Consider the following 19,758-nt stretch of genomic DNA (forward strand, 5'->3'; position numbering starts at 1 on the left):
CAGATGAGGATGATTGGAATTTCAACAGCTGGCAGGTATTTGGTCACAAACCAAAGTATTAGAGCAATTCAAATTTTTTACTTGATGATGTGTCAAATGTTTTTTTTTCTCAAAGACACTATCATGCAACTAAGAATAAAACTGGCCAATCTCTTTTCAATCTCGGCATTTTGTACATTGCTATTCAGCCTCATATGTAAAACCTAAAGCTTTCGATTTCCCTGCAAGGAAGGCAGATGAACTTATGGTTTAGCTTTGACTATAGAAAGTATAGATCAGACTTGGAAATTAACCTGACACTTTACCATAGCCCTTTAGGTTGGCAGACTTGCACAAGACAGATTTCACATTGATGCAACCAACAGTGTCTTTTCTTTACTCAACTGATCTTTCTGAGTTTCCCTTAATATAATGTTTGGTGACACGATCTCAATCAACACGAAGGAAAGTACATCATGTCCTAATTCCCAACAGCAGTACACCAACAACGCTTTAAAACCGACAGGTTCTTTTTTTTTTGGTTTGGTTTCAGAGGCGAAGTGTGTGGTTGTTATTGTGTATAGCAGCTAGCAGAAGTTGCAACAGTTTCGGGCTGCGGCATTCACTGCATGAACAGGGGGGTTTTAACATGTCATGTCACTGTGGTGCAGATAGCACCAGAAAATACTGCAGGTCATAAAACTTCATAAAGTCGCCTACATTGGCCCTCAAGGGAAAGTTGTCACATTCACGTTTGACTGTTATAAATGCCATGAGATAAATATCTGCAGGGTGATCTACAATTAAAGGATATTGTGGTCCTGGGAATATTTCATTAAGTTGATCATCACTTTAGGGCAGTTGTGGCTCAGCAGGTGCACAGTGCACTGCAGATATGTCATATATCTGTCCAATTAAGCTTATTTTATTCAACAACATGTAATGTGTATGGAACAACTTTGTATGAATATGTCTGTATTCCTTCATAATGGGCATATTGTGTAATCCTAAATAGCACAAAAGCAACAGGTTCATGAAATATGCTGTAATTCTTTATTTTAATTCAAGAAAAAATAAATGTATCTTTAAAAGCACAGTGTCATTCACAAAAAATAAAAGTAAATCATTAATGGGATTATTTGGTTTAAGGTCAGTTTAAACACATAGGTGAAAATGTAGAAAGATTCTTATAGAAGAATGTTTAACATGTGTAATGAATAAATACACCTATGTCTTATTAGTAAAAAGGACATTCTAAATATTGTATAATAAATATAGTCTATGAAGTACAGTACATACGCTTCTGGTTACTATAATAAGTGAGTTAAGCAATCTGCTCTACACAACACAGAAAAATATATTTCTATTAACTTGCTATTATTTTCTATCAAATTCCAGTCTTGTATTGGTGGTCTATGTAAGATAATTACTTTTTTAAGCATTGTTTAATGATTTTATATTACAGATATTTATTTTTTATAATTTATAATTTATAAAACCTTTTTTAAGGGCTGAGTTACAGCAGCTCAGGTTAACACTCATTTGGCAAAATATTACTCTTATATGCAAAATGCGTCTGTCTTTCACACTTATTGTTATACTTATTGGTTATATAACATGATAAACAGTGGCTAACTACATCTGCAGCAGGTGCCGTTATGAGCATATATCTGTTTCGTTGAAACAGACGAAAGTCATGGAATTTTAAACTTTTTGAATTTACAGAGTATGTATTTGAGTTAAAAACATTTGGTTATATCATTTATCTTTTTAATTCCTCTCATTCATTAGTTTTCTTTGGCGCCAAATGCCCTTTAAACAGCCTGGTGCACTGCGAGACACAGTACCAGGGCTCGCCTCCATTAACGTGAGTGTACTATTAACAGGATGAGGTTTTATTCAAAGGGTTTCAAAGTAAATCTTTGCATGAATTTAAAAAGGAAATTGTGTTAAAGTTTTGAAACAAACTATGACGAAGAGGCCTCATCTTGTTTCAATTAGTTTTGTTGGCGGGGCCGGATTTGTACTGATTGACCATGACCACACAATGCCTGGATTATTATATTTATTCTAATATATCTAGAATATACACAAGGTATTTCATACAAATATTTGTTATATGAATTAGTTTTAGAAGTGATATAGGTACTGCCATAAGTCCTCAATATACAAGACATTAACAAAATAACAGAAATGGCTTAACTTATATAAAGCACGGGTATGACGTGGCAGTGCCTCTGTCGATTGGCTCTTATAAGATTAATTTATCCACTAAAGAGGGATCATCATAACCATTATAGATCCACTACCATGATTGTTATTTTTACATACCCTTGTATATCTGTCATAATGTGACACTCCCAAGTACTTACTTCATGTATATTCTTTATGTATAGTGTAGTTATGATATACTGTAATATAATATTATCATAATAAATGATATATTATTATAAATATTGCTACAATAGAGATTATCATATAGATATCTTATTTCGATCAAGTTAACTATTTAGTTTTTTCTAGAAATCAAAAACATTGGTTGGGCTTCCACAGTCCACCCTATAGTCCTGTGAGGTCTACAATGGCTTTGATGAAGATGGTGTCATCTCTCAGATAGGCGCTCTTGCCGGCCAGTTTAGGCAGTGGACAGAAGAGCGGGCAGCCACTGGCGATGTTCATCTCGCTGATCGGCCGCTGAAAGGAGGTGGAGGTGACATCGGGGCGGAACGCATCAATTATGTGTTCTCTGTTGTTCTGATCCAGGAGCATCAGTGTCACCTGAGGGAAATAGGAGGAGAGGAGGTTGTTTTTGGGGGCTATTTTAATGTGGGTTTAAATGGGTCGGAGGGATTTGTTTAACACATCACTCCTACCTTCTGACTGAACGGCCACTTGAGCAGCGCATCACACTTGCCCCTCATGACGACAAAGAACAGCGAGAGGTGAGTTCCCCGACCCGTCCCGTCGCCGTTCAAATACAGCCTCAGACACATCTTGTATCCGTATTTGCTCGAGTAAAACGCTGTGAGGAGGAACGAGAAGAAGCCAGAGAAAGCAAGTGTCATGCGAGAATGAGTGATAGGCAAACTCCCTGAAGGACAACAAGGGTGTAGTGAAGTGGAATTTCCCCTCGACTACATTCCAAGAGTTAAGATCACGCATACCACATGACCTTAACTCATGATCTAAGCTTTAAAAATACTCTTTCAACTTGGTCATAAGATAGGTCACGTGTACAGAGGGGCTTTTGAAAGTCATGATGGGGTGGCGGTGATGCCCTCCTCACCTGGAGAGAACATCGCAGGTGTTCGGCCGGCCACAGCATCCTGCCTGCGTCGTGAGAAGTCGGAGATTTTCCACACAAATATCCCGTCGAAGGTGCAGAACTGGAGTTCTCGCACCAGCTGTTCGGTTTCAGACAGCTGCAAGTCTCTCATGGTGAGCGTGCGCTCTAGCTGACGGACTTTATTGGAGAGGTTTTCAATTTTTTCCTGATCTAAACGATGTTGATGCGAGAAAGCCTCCAACGTAACCGAACTGCGCTCCACCTCTCGGTTCAGGACACACACGATGTTCTCCAAAGCGGTCACCTGTCAAAAAGGAAAACACAGGAGCAGATACAATCAGATCCTCATTCAAATCCATTAGAAAAGGTGCTATGAGGAACTTTGAAATATTTCTGAAACAGTCAAATTTTTCCTTCGATGATCATAAATGACATGTTACAGCAAACGAGACCATTAGTGCAAAGAATGCTTTTTTATACCGTTTTTCTTAAAGACCTACTTCACCGGTGGAAATATGAAGGTGTATTGAACTCTGAGATCCTATGTAGTATAAATGTGCAAACATTTTGGAAATCGGTTCAGCCTAGCCTGAGAAAAGGCAGAATGAGTGTGTTATGGTCTCACTGTCTAACCCTACATTTTCCCATGTGTGACATCACGCATGGTAAAATGTAGGGTAAGGATTAACAGGACAGCTGGACCAGGGGTCCGCTCACCTAGGAACAACAGCTGGCGTAGTAAAAACACTACCGCTTTTGTCCAAAGGGGGTGCAAGAATGAACACAAACTGAAAGTTCCTTGGAGCACCTTTAACAAAGAGCAATCGATCGGTTCAGACTTACCTTTTTGTCCAGGTCCACGGATTGACCAGAGGCTGCGGCTCCAGCACCCATAGTGACTCCCTCCTCAGGAGCCCTGTACAGGCCCAGACCAGAGTCCTCCTGCCACTCCCCGGCACTGGGAGGTTCGGCATTCATTCGGGTCATTGACAGCACCATGGGCAGCAGCAGACGCAAGTGCTCCATGGTGCTGCTGTGCTCATGGTCGCTGAGCTTCCCGTTGTCTATCTGAGAGACACAACAGAGCTCATTAAGACACAACTTCCACTATGGGCCGAAGCTATGAAACTGCAGTACATAAATGGTCGAGCCAGTTATGAGGGTTGAAAAATAGCCTACAGTCTTCTATTTAACCAGAACAGTATCAATCTTCTCGTGTAACTCTCTGCAACAGTTTTGTTAACCTGCTTAAATAAAAAATAAAATAAAATAAAAACAACGGAAGCATTATATTCAATTAGATTAGGGATAAGTACCACAGATTTACAGCCCACTTCACTGAATGGACAGGCACTCTTTGACTTAGCGCAGGACTTGCTGTGGTCATTGAACTGAAAGAAGAAAGGACAAAAACAAAAGTTAAGATTCAGGGGACCGGCTCCAGAGGGTGCATAAAATCAAACATGAAAGTGAAAGTAAGGATTCTCAGTCAGAAAGAAACTTAGTGATCATCAAGAGAAGTCTAATGAACCAGTTATTAAAACCACAAGAGAGAAATCTTTCACTGTTCAGATGGTCAACATGTGGACCTCAGAGGCATCTTATTTAAAACATAACTTGCATGTTCTGCCTTTTGTTTGTGTTTTGTATTATTTTGTGCATGTAATTCCGGCCATTTGGGAACAGGCTATACATGCTAAAATAGATTCTATACTTAGATGCAGGATAAATATAGCATCTTTATATAGTTTGACAGAGGTAAACCCCTAAAAGTTTTCATTCATAGAGGAAATTGTGGAGCATTACCATGCGATGATTTTAAAACCACTTAACTCTGAATAGAAATGTATGTGGAAAATCAAAGAGTAATATAACGAAAATCTCAAACCTTTTCTCTTGGGATCTTTTTCTTTCCGCAGTCCTTGCATTGTAAGGGAAACTTCACACAGATCTCATCATGGGCCTAAAAAACAAAAACACACACCATGTAGGAGCATACAATTATTATCTTTCATTTCCAGATATGCAGACGCAACCAGCAAATCATTTAAAAACTAGATCACACTATCTCTCTCACCTTGATTTCTTTAAAGTTGAAGGTCATTTTGCAGTATTTACAGTTGAGCGTTCTGGCCTCGCACTCTCTCTCGTTGTGTCTGTCCTTCTCCGTGCGAAGGATGGAGGTTTGGCAGGCCTCACACAGTACCTGCTCAAACTCACAGCGACCTTCATGCTGAGCCTTGAAATGGAGAAAAGATCTGTTAATATGACTGCACTCTCACTGCTGCTCCTGCATACCTGATAAGCATTGTGTGTTTCCTTTTTCTTTAAAATATATATTTTATTTTTTTTAAAGTTGTGTTTCATGATGTTGCATCATATTTTTTTGCAGTGTCATTTATTTGGCAAATGATCAAACAGTCAAACAGGCTTAATAAAAGCTTCTGTTGATGATGATTACACACCCTTGTTTATCATTGTTAAACAAATATCCTACAGTTGAGGTTGTAACAGGCGTAGATATATGCAGGTGTGGCTGAGCATGTTCTGACATTTGTGGCCGTCCCTTTCTGCCAAAACAGTTTATCATAAAAAAGCTTGTGACAACACAGTGGACTTATTCAATTATGAAAGTGGCGTTAAGTAATGAGGATTATTTGAGCATATAATTATTGATGTAATTATCATGTTTTACTTTCCTTTAACCCAAATTGGAGAAATATTCTGAGACTTACAATGTATATGAATGCACTATATGATGTTTGAACGTTAATAATATACTACAGAAGTGAGGTTAGGAGGAGTGAGCTTTAGGAAAGAAAATAAAGAAATCGCAAAAAAAATAGTAAGATGGAAGAAGAGAGGAAATAAAAGTGCAACAAAACAGAAGCACATAAATAACTTTAAGTGGAGGTTCATCAACAAATTCTTGTAAAGAAAGGCTGTTTTTGATTAAAAGCTGTGAAAGTGTGTGGTAATCTTCGATTTTTGAAAAATAGCGGGAAATGAAGGGGGCGGAGGCTCCATTGGGAGGAGAGGTGGGTGGGGTTAATGGACCGGGAAGTTATTCTCATAATGACTACCAACTGCACGCGGGAGAGCCAGAGCAGGAATCCAAGGTAGGTTAGCCATATTTTCGCTTTGACTGCTCACTTCTCAGATATGCTGTTTCGGTAAATGTCAAACCCCCAATATGAATCATATTTTACCAGCTTTCCATTCAAATCTCTGCCCATACCAAACCACTCAAACACTGCGTTTAGTCTATATTTCCAGCTTCGCTAGATCTAACTTGGGCGTAGACTGACTAGCTTACAACTAGCGCGATCCTTCCACACATCAGTGACTAAGACAGCCAGCCCATACGAACATGTGGGTGTATCACACATTTGTTCTGCTATAAAAGTAAAGCGGACGTTGATCCCATGGGTGTAGGCAGTTTTGCGAAACATTTGCAAGACATGCAAAACTAATCTCACGCATCAGCCTCGTGTTATCATGTGAACCATTTCCTTTCACAGCATTTTACCATTTCCTTTGTAAAAAAAACCTGACCTACATAGGGTTGTGTTAAGAACAACCACAAACAGACAAAAAGCACTACACACATTCAACTCTATTTACTAAACAAACTAACCCGCCCCACATAAATATATTCACAGTACAAACAAAACCAGTATACTGATGACATTGGAAACACTCTTAAGAGCTTATAATGATTTGGACTGGGCTTTTATATGACTGTACAACCCACAGTTCAACTGCAAGGACGTAGTTTATTGTCCATTGTAAATTGAGCAGTTCCCTTTTGAACTGGGGAATGGGCAGTTTCATTATTGTGTAACGGTCAACTAGCCCTCTAACAGCAGTCAAAGCTAATCTTGAGTTAAACAGCCTTTTATATCCTGGTACTTTCCCATTGAGCTCTTGTTTTCAGCTATGCTGGTAACATGGGGACTTTCCAGTCTGCAGTATAGTTTCCCTTCCTGTTCTCTCCTGTGGTGTAACCCTACCACATAGCTCAGACAGAATGTGATCTAGAGGCTTGAGTGTGTGCATAACAACATGAGTGACTGACATTGTATGGTCTGTGAAAAATATGCGTGACAGTAGTATGCTCTGTGTGAAGAACATTTTATTTTTTGTAAAGAACCAGCAGGACCAGTATGGGAGTGGTAAACTGACACTTGTGCACATGAGGCATAGAGGGGAAAAACACTGAAGTAGAAAGCAGCAAGCGCACTGACAAAAGAATCAAATAGTACTTTATACTTCACCTCATACTCTTTTATTGAGCCTGTCCATTCACAACCCTGATTCAAACACCTGGCAGGCAGACTTGCTATTTCTCGCCCTGCTGCATTGTCTGGAAAGGCCTGGTGGGCGAGGGAAGAACAGACGTTAGTGAAGTCACAAAAGCCACTAATTATAAACAGCTAACAGACATAACAGATTGTATGATTGTATGGGGAAGGAAACCCCCGCCGAGATGGTATTTATGTTTTGTTTTCCTTTGAAACAGAGTGGGGGGTGGAGGATGATTTACAGATCACAAGGGAATGTACAGTATGTCTCACGATGTTGGCAGAAATCCACACACACTTCACAACTCACCTCATTACTATTTAGAATGGAAATAGGTTCCTCATATATCTCCTCTTGGCGGCAGGCCTCACATGGCTTTGGCCCGGAACTGACAGACAAAACAGATTTGTGACTTTATAGTTGAAAAAAAAAATGAAATTAAAAGAAAACTGCTAATTTGGCGCCAATAGTCAGCAACAATTTCCTGCTGACCAGTATGGACCCCAGATCAGTTAGATGAATCATTAAATCAATACAACGGCAGGAAAGGAAGCTTGTGGTGCAATTGATGCTGCAATTCACAACCCCAATAAGGTTCTAGGAAATTCATGAGAAAAATGCACAAGCTCTTTGCAAGGTTGAAGACAAATAAAGGAAAAAAACACACACACACACTAAAAAGAATATGCGAACCTGCATTTCACATGTAATGATATTCACATGACACAGGCATCACTTAAAAGTGTAATAGCTTTTTGCTGTTGTGTTAATGTTGGGAGGATTAGCAAAATGAGACCCCAGTACAGACTTGTTATTTAGGTTTAGATTAATATATTTTGTATAGTTGTTAAAAGGGATTCAATTTCCTGTATTTTCAACATATGTTTAAAGGTGGGGTTAGCAATCCTGGAGAATGCTTGTTGTAAAAATCAGTGATATCTCCTCATAATCCGCTACCTGTCAGTACTGTGTGTGCGCTGAAGAAAAAAAAGATAGGCGATGTATAAACCGTATGAACACCAGGTACAGGTAGCGGACCGTGAGAAGATATTCAAAAATTGTATTTTGACAACAAGTGTTCTCCATAGTCGCTGATCTTCTACCTTTAATAACAGTATGATTAAACATAAGGTGACAATATAGGATACCTCTGTATTAATAATAATGCATGAGCAATGTATCAATGTATTCATGAACAACCAGTGAGTCAGTGAAAAAAGACAAAAGAAGAGGAAAAGGAAACAATGGACACCTTTAGAATGATTCAGCATGGTCACATCCTTGTCATTCACTGACTTCAGTTTTTTAGATTCCAGTCATGTGAGGGATGAGTTTGCATTTGCAAGAAACTGATCTTTGGTGCAATAAATCCCAGAGGCGAGCAGAGATAAGAACACAGGATGTGCTGAAGCATGTCCGATAAGAGGGTAAGCATTAGGGGGGTGGAGTGGGGGCTAAGGGGGTTTGCATTGCACACGGTTGGAGTTGGTCTGAGGACCTCCAGTCTACCTGGTGAGCTGCTTGAAGCAGTGAACACAGAAGCGGTGGCCGCACTGAGCCTGGACAGGCTTCCTCAGGACCTGGAGACACTGCTGACATTTGTACTTATTTTCCATGGGCACCGACAGCACACTGAGGGGGATCCCAGGTAAAGAGTTGGGGCAGTCCAACGAGATTCGGGCCATTCTTCTCCATCAATCTGGTACTATTTCCTGTGAAGGAATACCACATAAACAGCTGTTAACAGCCAAAACAAGACCAGTAAAAAGAACCTTAGACTACAAGATGGACCTAGTCACTCTGATGTCACCCATTGGTTATCTACATAGTAGAAACATGCAAAAATGTACAGAAACTTTTACAGCATTGAGCAACTGAAACATCAATCATGATGTTTTCAGTTTCCCATGACATACCAGTAATTGTTTTGGTCGACACAAGCAATGCAGTAGGTGTAACTGACATACCAGTCACACCTATTCATTGGAACTGTCAGTACATGGTTAGCTGTACTGAACATGTTGTGCATGATGAGCAGCCAGCGCCCATCCCTAAAGCAAATAATTGTGTAGTGAGAATATAAGGCTCATTCATTCATTGTGAAACTTTGAGAGACATCATCATTATCGTTTTATATGCCACAGCCAAAGGATGTAGGCATGTGCAAATTGTTTTGCCTATAATCAAATAGATGTAAAACTGCTGAGGCTACAATGAAACTTGTGTGCATCTGAAATACAAAGTAAAATTGCTAGCCTATGACTTCTAAATGCTTGCGAAATCTACAAATAGGATATGCTTGCAATTTCTTGTTATCAGCAATCTTCTTGCGCAAGAAGTTGTCGACAGATTTCTGATTAGTTGCATTAGAATGTAAATATGGTGAGTGGAGAGGAAGTTAAAAAGACATCTTTCCCACAGACTGTGTTCATTCGTAGAAAAAGGAAGTGGTAATCACCAAATTCTCTAGACATAGATTTTAAAACGTATAATCTTCCAAACGTTTACGTCGCTCGAGGACAGCGGTATCGAGCTTTACGCGCAATGAAAGTCCAGTGGTCTCAATCAACAGCTGCCCACCAAGCCATTTACTTGTGATCGCTTTTAATAAAGTAGTAATAACTACAAAGGGCTAATTATCGTGCTTATGCTGCCATCCGATGGTTACTGTATGCTATGCCCACAATACATGGAGTACGACACGATGCACAATGCTTCCAAAATAGGAGTTGTTGCAATATTTTTTTTTAATTAGTAATAGTTATTTGTATGGTGTGTATTACATGTTCTTTTCATGAAATAAAATATAGAATGTTTAATATTTGGACTATTTGTCCCTTCTGGGGCCGTCTGGTGGAAGTACGCAGAATGACACTGTGGCGGTGAGCAGTTGTTTTTTTTACACATCAGTCAGTAGTACAGATGTGAAACCTGTGCAGAGGTTAAATAAAGAGTCTCCGGGTTTTCCTTCCAAGTAAAATAATAGAGAGGATATCTTGTAATAAATCCTTTATGGTAGAAAAACATTGTTATGGTGACCTCTGTGGGGAGAAAGTAACATTTGGGGGAAAAGTTATATGTAAGGGAAAATGAGGGAGTGTTTTTCCCATATCAAAGATGTCATCATATTCTAACATATTCCCACACACTCCCACAGTAAATATTGCATTAGAGATAAACTTTCTGTCTGCTGTATTTGATTAAGTTGATATACTTGATGTACCCATATGGTTGAATGCACATTTTGGGAGTTGTATATGTAAATATGCACACAGCAGTTTTGCCCTAACTGGGTTTAGTTTTACATGCAGCAGCTGCAGAAAAGGGTGCATGTGTATGCACTCATATGTTATATGGGTGCATACACATGCATTGTTGTCATATAGCAAATGCAAATGTATTTGAGAAACTCTGGAAAGACAGATTGCAGCTTCACGTGTCATGACACATGAAGCTAAACTGTGTAATATTTCTGCATTCGGAATGCTTGCATGATAATATGTAGTCAAAGCATGTCTTAAAAATCAAAAAAAAAATCTAATCAAAATATGTTTGTAGGAAGACCACAAAAAAAAAAGTTCCATCTTAACGACACCTGTATACAAGGTGGATGTAAAAAAAAAAAAACACATTTTCAACAAATCACACTACGCATCCAGCAGAATTCATGAAAGTGTCTGCCACTGCAGAAAGGAAGCCATTGAGGTATCTAGCCACATAACACATTTTAAGCCTGGGTCTAAGCAGAAAAGGATGCACATAATGATTTAATGCTATTTACATGCAGGATGTCATTCAATCATGTCATGTCAGTGCAGAGCCGGCCCAAGCCTTCAGGGGGCCCTAAGCGAAATATGATTAGGGGGCCCCTCTCCAATGTTAGTGCTGCTGAAACTATAGATCTTTGTTAAATATCATTCACACACCCAGTGTTTTCCGCTAGTGCCTCCACTGTGCGGCTGTGCGAAAATATTTGACAGGCGAGATTCAGAACCTCCTAGGGGGGTCCGGGGGTATGCCCCCCGGGAGATTTTTTTAACCTTTTTAAAGTGAAATGCATGAATCTGGTGCACTTTGAGAGGAAAATTAAGAGGCTAAATCTGAGAAATTGTGTGAACAAATAATTTGGAGACACTGGGTCAGATGAATTAGAAGCTATTGAAGAAGGACACATGGATTTTCCATAAAAATATTAATATAGTAAGGCGTCCCCCTCCCGGGCCGGGCCCAGCAGCAGACCCGGGTTCGATTCCCACCCGCGGTCGTTCTCTGCATGTCACTCCCCTCTCTGCCCCATTTCACCTCTGTCTCTCTGCACTATCAATAAAGCATAAAAATGCGCAAAAAAAATCTTTAAAAAAAAGTATATATATATTAATATAACACAGACAAGGCTGAAATAGGCTATAGACTATACACAGTGCATGGGCAACTGAGGGCAGCCCCATTTCCAATTGTTTTAAATAAACTCAATACACACTGTGCATGGATGTGAACGTGACATGATCAGATAATTTCGGATTTCCTCCCAGATAAAGTGATTACATTTTTAGGCTATTAATTATCTAGACCAAAACATTGTATTCCTTTTTTTGTATGATAACTCACATTTGCACAATATGATGTTAATATCAAACACACAAACTAAAAAAAAAAAAAAAAAAAATTTTTTTTTTTTTTTTGGGGGGGGGCCCCCCAGGCAGTCGGGGGCCCTAAGCGGCCGCTTAGTTCGCTTATGCCTCGGGCCGGCTCTGTGTCAGTGTGTGTGTGTGTGTGTGTGTGTGTGTGTGTGTGTGTGTGTGTGTGTGCGTGCATGCGTGTTAGGGTCAACTATAAGAAAATGCTGTTTCAATAAAAAATCCTCTACTACAACCCACCTGGCCTTGTCTCAGTGGATTCATTTGATCAACCAAACTTCACCTTTTGATGGAAGAAGCCCAGAAAACGACTTCACCATGAAATTCTTAGTTTGGGATAAGTCTGATCATGCTTTTGCTGATCCTGACAGATTTAAACTGACTAAGTGGCTGTTAGTTTGAAACTTAAAATAGACAAATGAAGTCAGGCAAATTGAAAGATGACACAGCAGACTAATGCTGCTAACTAACTGCTCATGCTTTTCACAAGACTTGAATGGTCATGAGTGAAACAGAACATATGACCTCTAGCACAAACAATAAAGTCTTTCAAGGAACATTCCCACTCACCAGCACCTTAGTTATTCTGATAGCATTTTAAAGTTGTGCTTAAATTAGTTTATTAGCAACATCCCAGCTTTTAGGATAACTTTACAAAGCTATACTTGACAATCATTTGACTGAACTTCTATTATTTCTCAGAATAATTATGATAATAGCTAAAACTCATGAATAAATGCTCATACTTATCACAAGACTTAGAGTGTTATGTCATGAGTGAATGTCATATGACCTTTGCATTACCAGCAATGTGTGACAAAAGTTAACATTCAAGCTACGAACAATAGTGTCTTTCATTTAACATTCCCACTCTTTTTTTGTCACTTAAAGAATACTTTAAAGTTTAAAACACAGTTGTGCTAAAATGAGATTACTTATTACATCCCAACATTTAGGATAAGTAACTCTAGCTCTCACTATAATTTTACTGACCTTATATTATTTGTTCTCTCTGTATCACATTGATAAAATGAAGGACTATGTATCATATTTGTAAAATGTAATATACTTCCAATTAATTTGTTTCCTAATATTAAACTTCAATCCCATCACATTGAGAGTGAAACAGCACTACTGGTTATCTTATCTTACAAGGAATTTTCTAGAATAATGACTAATAATAAGTCATCATGTCTGTCTTGTTCTGTCCTATATTACTTCATATTAACTGTAAGAAGAACCACATTCAAGGCGGGAAAAGTTTCTTATTTCCTTTCTTAGAAAAATAACCAGTTCCACTTATCACCCACACAATCTGCCCCTGATAAAGTTCTCAGAAAGCTCGTCTGACGGTTACAACACACAGCCGTTAAACTGGTTTAAGTCATTTCGCAATTGCTGCAAGTATTTTCCCTTTCCAAACATGTCCAAATTGGGCATAAAGGGCACCAAACTCAGAAGCGAGTCATGCCTTACAGAGCACAAAAAAATACACCCAGACTGGTGTTTAAGTGTAGGCTATGTATCCATAGTAACCTTGAGGAGGGTAGCAGTTAAAAACTAACCCAGTGAAGACAATCATTGTGGCAGGCAATCTCATGTAAAAACAACACTACACTATCCTTCACCAACCTGAATCTTTGTACACTTTGGCTGAAAATACCAGAAGCTAAACCTTGAAAGCAGACGTCACTCACTAGGCTACTTTACTAGAAAAGGTTGTGGTATAAACACATATATTTAAAAAGGTAGCCATACAGTTGTGTGTGGAAAGTACACATGTCTGAGAAAAAAGCAGCAACAGCACCAATACATTTCCAATCTAGACAACCACACTGTCTCTTCAGTCTCCACAGTATACTTCTTTGTCTCTAACAGTTCTCCCTGCTGTTTTAAAGCTAGAAGCAGCTGCACCCTTTCCTCTGCCATGCTCCCTCCCTAGTGTACACTGGCCCTGACGGCTCTTCTTGTTCTTGGTGAGCATTTCTCTCACAATGCAACCAAAAAGGCTTTCTACACTCTCAACTCCTCTGCTCTGCGACACTACACTGAAACCAAACATGAAACATTTACTCACCGAGCTTTTGAGTTCACCTTATAGTCCTACACCACCCAACCCCAGTATTTAACGTAGCACGCCCTCTGACACACGTCAGCAACAACCATGGACATATAAAGAAACCACCAGTGGCTTATTCACTCAGTCAATAACCTTATCATGGAGGCAGTTACAACATGCCCACATGCTAACGAATAACTTTTGGCATTTTTTAAACGTCTGCATTTGTGTTATCGGCTTAACACAAGTGATAACGTAAACCGGGCAGCACTTTATTTAGCCTATTGGTTTGTAGGTGTAGCTACGCAACTTTATGCAGCTACTCAAATGCTAACTTAGGAAGAGTTTCACTAACCTATTGCTGTGGGTTTTAGCGAATTAACAAGTCGGCCAGCTAACTGCTACGCATGTAAAACAGCAGCCCAGCTAACTAACCTTCGTGTCCTGTTGGTGTCTGTGTCGACGGACAGAAAACGAAACTGTATGTCCGCTACGCTATCGCATGGAAAGGACAGGTCGACCGTTAGCTATGTTTACAATTTCAGTGTCAACATGCGCTTATTTTTAAAAGTTTGGCAGCTGGGGGGGACGGAGTCAACCCGTTTTCCCCTGCAGTACATTCTGTTTAAGCGACCAAACCCCGCCCCCTCATCAAGGGCAGCCCCGGAGAGGAAAGCTAGTTTACGCATGCGCATTCAGCGTCCACAATGTGGCCGAGCCTGGGCAAACCTTTGCTACGGTTAAATCAGCGATACTGCTGTTTGATCTCCTCAAAAGGTATGAGTTTCCACACGTGTGTTCAACGTTATGACATTTGAAAAGGGCGAAAGGTACCGCTGCATTGTTCAAGAAATATGTATGTAAATTGACTGTTTTAAGGTGGAAATGTCGTCACAGGCACATACAGTAAGCTACACACAGTCACTGCACAGTTAATTAGCCACTGACCTAGACTCAGGTAAATATCAGTGCCTTATCATTTTCCAGCTTGTATTTATAATGAATCTGATTCTCTTGACCTTCCAGGACGAGCAATGTTGACTTTGCCCTCCACACGTAGGCTATATAGATCATCGATCACATTGCAAGTTGCGACCATCTTTTAAAACTTGGCTGTCAATTCAAATGTTATTGATAGGCTATATAGACCTATTACTAAACCTAGCTTTAGCTTGGTCAGTCAGATGTTTTGGGAGCAACACTTGAGGACACACGGTTGATGGAAGCAAAATAGAAAACACCCATTTTTCATAAAGTCAAATGACACACACTTTCAGATGTTTCCCATACTATCACACATACTCTTAAAGTAGCCTAGAAATTGACTATGTGACCTCCTTCTCTCAAACGAAAGCACGCTCTGCCACAGTCTTGGTCCAAGGACACACATTAGTAAGCCACTGCGTTGTCATTGTTCTAGAGGCCGATCACAAGCACATATCAAGGTTGTTTTGTTATTGTGTAGATGTTTTCTAATGTTGCTGCACCATTTGTCCCAGCAGTGTGTGTCCGCCAGCTGTGCAGTAGTAGCACCGACTTCACAGACAGCTGCCACAATGGGCTGTACCCTGGACATATCTACACCACGCCAGTCCAGAAGGCCCTATTGGCTGTTGGTTCAGGCGTGGCCGCACTTCACAATCCCTACAGACATGGTGAGACTCTCACACACAAGCTGAGTTGCTGAGACTACTGTGTAACTGCAACGCCCAGGTTTGACTCAGATCGGTGACCATATGTCAACCCCACCCCTTCCCATGCATATCCTTCTGACTGTATCTCTTCTATGAATTAAGGCAAAATGCCAAAAAAAAGCCCCACACACCAGTGACACAGGCATTAGTCAAGTCAACGTAATATGGTAGTAGCGCTCCCCTATGTGGGTCATGATGAAACTAATTAAGCCTTTTACTTTCAATTCTTCGATTTTGTTACCAAGATGAGCTACACATTAGGAGTAAATAGCACAGGATAAGTGAGACTTAAAGAGAAGCAAAGGGCATTTCTGCATGTTGCTGCTGTCTGCAATATACCTGTCTTGTAGCCTTAAAATAAGTATTTTCATTAAACCAGTCACAGCAACTGATTCTTAGCCTGCCTGCCTACAACAGAACAGGTTATAAGGAACTGGAACAAAAGTTTCATCCTGTTTTTCATTTTCCAGTAAAATGATACTATCAGTGTTCGCTGGGGACTGTACCTGAGGTTGATTTTCTCATGCACTGTTCGTGTAAAGTTACTCACTCTCAGGCCTTTATTCTCTTGAGACTGCCTTCACTTTAAAAGGCGTCTCGGAAACAGAAATGAGAATAAATACAAAGTGAGGGCCCCGAAACTTTCAGAAAGGAAGAGAGCACCAGCACCTGTCATGTTACCGGTAAGGTTAGAGACCGCAGGTGTCTTTAAAGGTCAACTGGGGACTTCTGGTCCTAAGCTGATCGGTTGATCTCCAAAAATGCTGAATCCAACATTATTACAATACAGTAACATGTCAAATGAATAATAATAAACACAGGCATTCTGTTAAACATGTGTTGTGGGATCACTAGGATATTTTCAAAGAGACAGACATTCATTCTCAGACTTGAACAAATATGAATAAAAAAAAATTGTTAGGTTGCAAAACATTTCATAGTTTAATTGCACAACACTGTCCCTACAGACATGGTGGCGGTGCTCGGAGAGACAACCGGACACCTTGCGCTGATAAATCTCAGAGACAGGATGAGGAACGATCCAGAAGGCTACACTATTCTAACGTGAGTCTTCGCCTCGGTAATAAGCATTTCCTCCTCTGTGAATCAATGAACTTGGATTTCGTCTTACTTGTTCTGGACTTGGTTAATCGCAGAGAGAGGCCCAGGATCCGGCTGTCCACGCTCGACCTGAACAAGATGGCGTCACTGCCCGACGGCACTTTGGGGAGAGAATACCTCCGTTTTCTGGAGGACAATGTGAGCGGCCGCTGATGTGTCATGAAACTCAATACAAATGACAATGTGATATCTGTAGCCTCAGGAATTCCCTCCCTTTAGCGTTTCTCTTTCGTCCTCATTTACTCACATCTACTTTTCTGATCTGTCAGCATGTGACCCCTGACTCCAGGGCAGACGTAAAGTTTGTGGACAATGAAGAGCTGGCTTATGTCATGCAGAGGTACAGAGAGGTTCATGACCTACTGCACACCTTACTGGGCATGCCCACCAATATGCTGGGTGAGTCAATCAGTATTGTGCTCGTGGCAGACAAGAGCAGATGAAGGGCCCACCGGGAGCCACATGTTTGAACAATGAATTTCTCAGCATAATTCAGTCCTTTCTTTTCAAAGTTTTTATTTTCTCTTTTCACATTTCATGCTTTCTGAAATTAAACTTTCTAAAATTGTATGAATTGAAAGAGGAATGTGGAACATGGTGTTTTGAGGGTTTCATCCAAAAAGTGTTGACACACTTCTTTCATTTCCTTCCCTTCCCTCTCATTTCTTTTTTTTTATGTGTGCCTTCCTGCTTCGTTCAGGTGAAGTGGCTGTGAAATGGTTCGAAGCTGCCCAGACCGGCCTTCCCATGTGTGCTCTTGGAGCTGTGCTGGGGCCACTTCGGCTGAATGCAAGGTAGGGACCAATGCCAGACGTTGGACTACCAAGACGTGAATTACTAAAATCTCTGATACGCTTTCACAGTATCGCATTCACTCATTTGTGTGCACCTTAAAGGGGGTAGGGCTGCGATGTAAGATTACTTTCATCAGCGATTTTAAGATTAGTCTCCATCTCAATCTCCCAAACAGACATCGGGATGTCTTGTTTTGTCCGAGTACGATCCAGAATCCAAAAATATTATTTCATATGTGTTGTATCATAGAAATGTAACAACATGAGAGCAAATCTTATTACTTTGGAAGCAGGAACAATTAATTGATTACCAAAGTAGTGGCTGATTAATTTTTCTGTCAACTATACAATTCAATAGCTGTTTACGTAGAAGGCTTTTATGTCCTCAATTTCACCTGGTAGGCGGCATAGGCCTAGAAAAAGGAAGCACTTACAACTTTAAATCATTAGGGGCCTTTATGATGAATGATAAATAAATGCCGAACAAACGGTTTCTCTGCCTGTAAATCATTAATGCTTCCTCATCTGATAGCTTTAGAGGGGAACTGGGTTGAATAATAGGATCCCCTCACTGTTGCGTCACACTGAAATCTTTCCTCTCTTGTATCACTCTGCAGCCGTCTCCAGTCCCTGCTCACCTCCTTGGGGCCTTGGGCCGTGCAGAACGGCCGGCAGGCGCGCTGCATCCTCAGCATCTTCTATGAGAGGCGCTGGGAGCAGAGTGTGGAGGACCTCAGACTGGAGCTCAACATACAACCGCCTCCTATCACACTCAATGCGACTGACAACAGGACAACCTGAGAAAGACAGAAACCTATTTAAAAACTAATCATGAATCACTGGACAAAAGCGGGAAAAACCAGAAATATTTAGTGTGTTACATTGTGGAGTTTCTTTTTCCGAGAAGTGTGTTATTAATTCCTTAAGACAATGGGGAAGTTTCACACTTGAGGAACTTTGGCTTGTCCCTGATTTACATCCTGAATGTTTATTTTTTTGTGTTTAGTCAGCTTTTACTGTTAAATGTGAGTCATATTGCGCTTTTTTTTTTTGAGAATGTGATAGAAAGTGTGTATTTTTCTATTAAGAACTCAAATAAATTCCTAAATTGAATTATGTCTGTTATTAAATACTGTCTGAATACCTGTAATCTCCTCTGAAAAGCAGCATCAGCATTGCTCCAATATTATACTATCTATATAGCTTTTATTTTGCCAATATTTGGACTTTTTTGTGACCTTTTATTTGATTACAGCTGTGCAATTACGAGAAATAGTCTCATGTGCACCTGTAGTTTTTCACACGTCAGTGCAGCTGCTTCTGTTATCTTTAGACTCATGGTTTCATTTTATTATGAATCAATATACGCCTATGCTTTTTACAGCAACAATGACGGGAAGTCCAGCTGTGTACATTGCTTGGCAGGTGTAAGAGGTGAACATCTTTTTTTTTTAATGTGTTCTAGTTAATTTCACAGTTCAGAAAACAAAACAACCTTTCTAAACCTATCTATTGTATAGCCAGCTCTCACAACACATCATCTAGTTCAGTTCATATTCTACATTTCAAGGTTTTTTTCATACTGTCCACTCTTTAATATACAAAGCCTAAAGTAATTAATAACACAGCTGTTAGGATATGTTCAACCATGCCTAATGCATCCCTTTTATTGTAAGATGTTTCAGCAATGTCTCTTTTGAAATGGCTGGACTGAATGGGTTGCTACAGTGTTACACCATGCAGAACTGAAATAACAAGGAATATCAGTAGTTGCTACATCCTGTGGTCTTACCCGAAACATGTCCATCCTGAAATTACCCAAATAAGTTTTCTCCAAAAAGAAACCTTTCTTAAACATGACGTCATTATTTGATTTACAAAA

The 19,758-nt window shown here is 39.9% G+C and overlaps 2 protein-coding genes across 6 annotated transcripts; one reads left to right on the forward strand and one right to left on the reverse strand.

The window, feature by feature from the left end:
- Positions 1-1,026: 1,026 nt before the first annotated feature.
- traf2b (Tnf receptor-associated factor 2b) lies at positions 1,027-14,804 on the reverse strand. 4 transcript variants are annotated; one of them, XM_080046771.1, is made up of 11 exons: positions 14,702-14,804; positions 9,080-9,282; positions 7,880-7,958; positions 7,543-7,641; positions 5,343-5,504; positions 5,154-5,228; positions 4,582-4,656; positions 4,109-4,333; positions 3,266-3,569; positions 2,853-3,001; positions 1,027-2,757 (listed from the first exon to the last, which is right to left on the reverse strand). In XM_080046771.1, the coding sequence occupies exons 2-11, from the start codon at positions 9,253-9,255 to the stop codon at positions 2,539-2,541; spliced, it is 1,563 nt and encodes a 520-aa protein (XP_079902897.1). In that variant the 5' UTR covers positions 9,256-9,282; positions 14,702-14,804; the 3' UTR covers positions 1,027-2,538. The 4 variants fall into 4 exon arrangements, with proteins under 4 accessions (XP_079902897.1, XP_079902896.1, XP_079902898.1 ...); XM_080046770.1 differs by lacking the exon at positions 14,702-14,804 and adding an exon at positions 14,285-14,337; XM_080046772.1 differs by lacking the exon at positions 14,702-14,804 and adding an exon at positions 13,201-14,245.
- A 108-nt stretch (positions 14,805-14,912) lies between these two features.
- On the forward strand, positions 14,913-18,979 carry coq4 (coenzyme Q4 homolog). Of its 2 annotated transcripts, none has more exons than XM_080046775.1 (7): positions 14,913-15,043; positions 15,769-15,921; positions 16,929-17,025; positions 17,118-17,220; positions 17,352-17,481; positions 17,783-17,876; positions 18,494-18,979. In XM_080046775.1, exons 1-7 carry the CDS (start codon positions 14,974-14,976, stop codon positions 18,675-18,677), a joined length of 831 nt encoding a protein of 276 aa, XP_079902901.1. In that variant the 5' UTR covers positions 14,913-14,973; the 3' UTR covers positions 18,678-18,979. The 2 variants fall into 2 exon arrangements, with proteins under 2 accessions (XP_079902901.1, XP_079902900.1); XM_080046774.1 differs by having other exon boundaries at positions 14,929-15,043; positions 15,766-15,921.
- Positions 18,980-19,758: the final 779 nt, after the last annotated feature.

The sequence above is a fragment of the Ammodytes marinus genome (genome assembly GCF_949987685.1).
Source record: "Ammodytes marinus genome assembly, chromosome: 18".
Classification (NCBI taxonomy): Eukaryota; Metazoa; Chordata; class Actinopteri; order Uranoscopiformes; family Ammodytidae; genus Ammodytes; species Ammodytes marinus.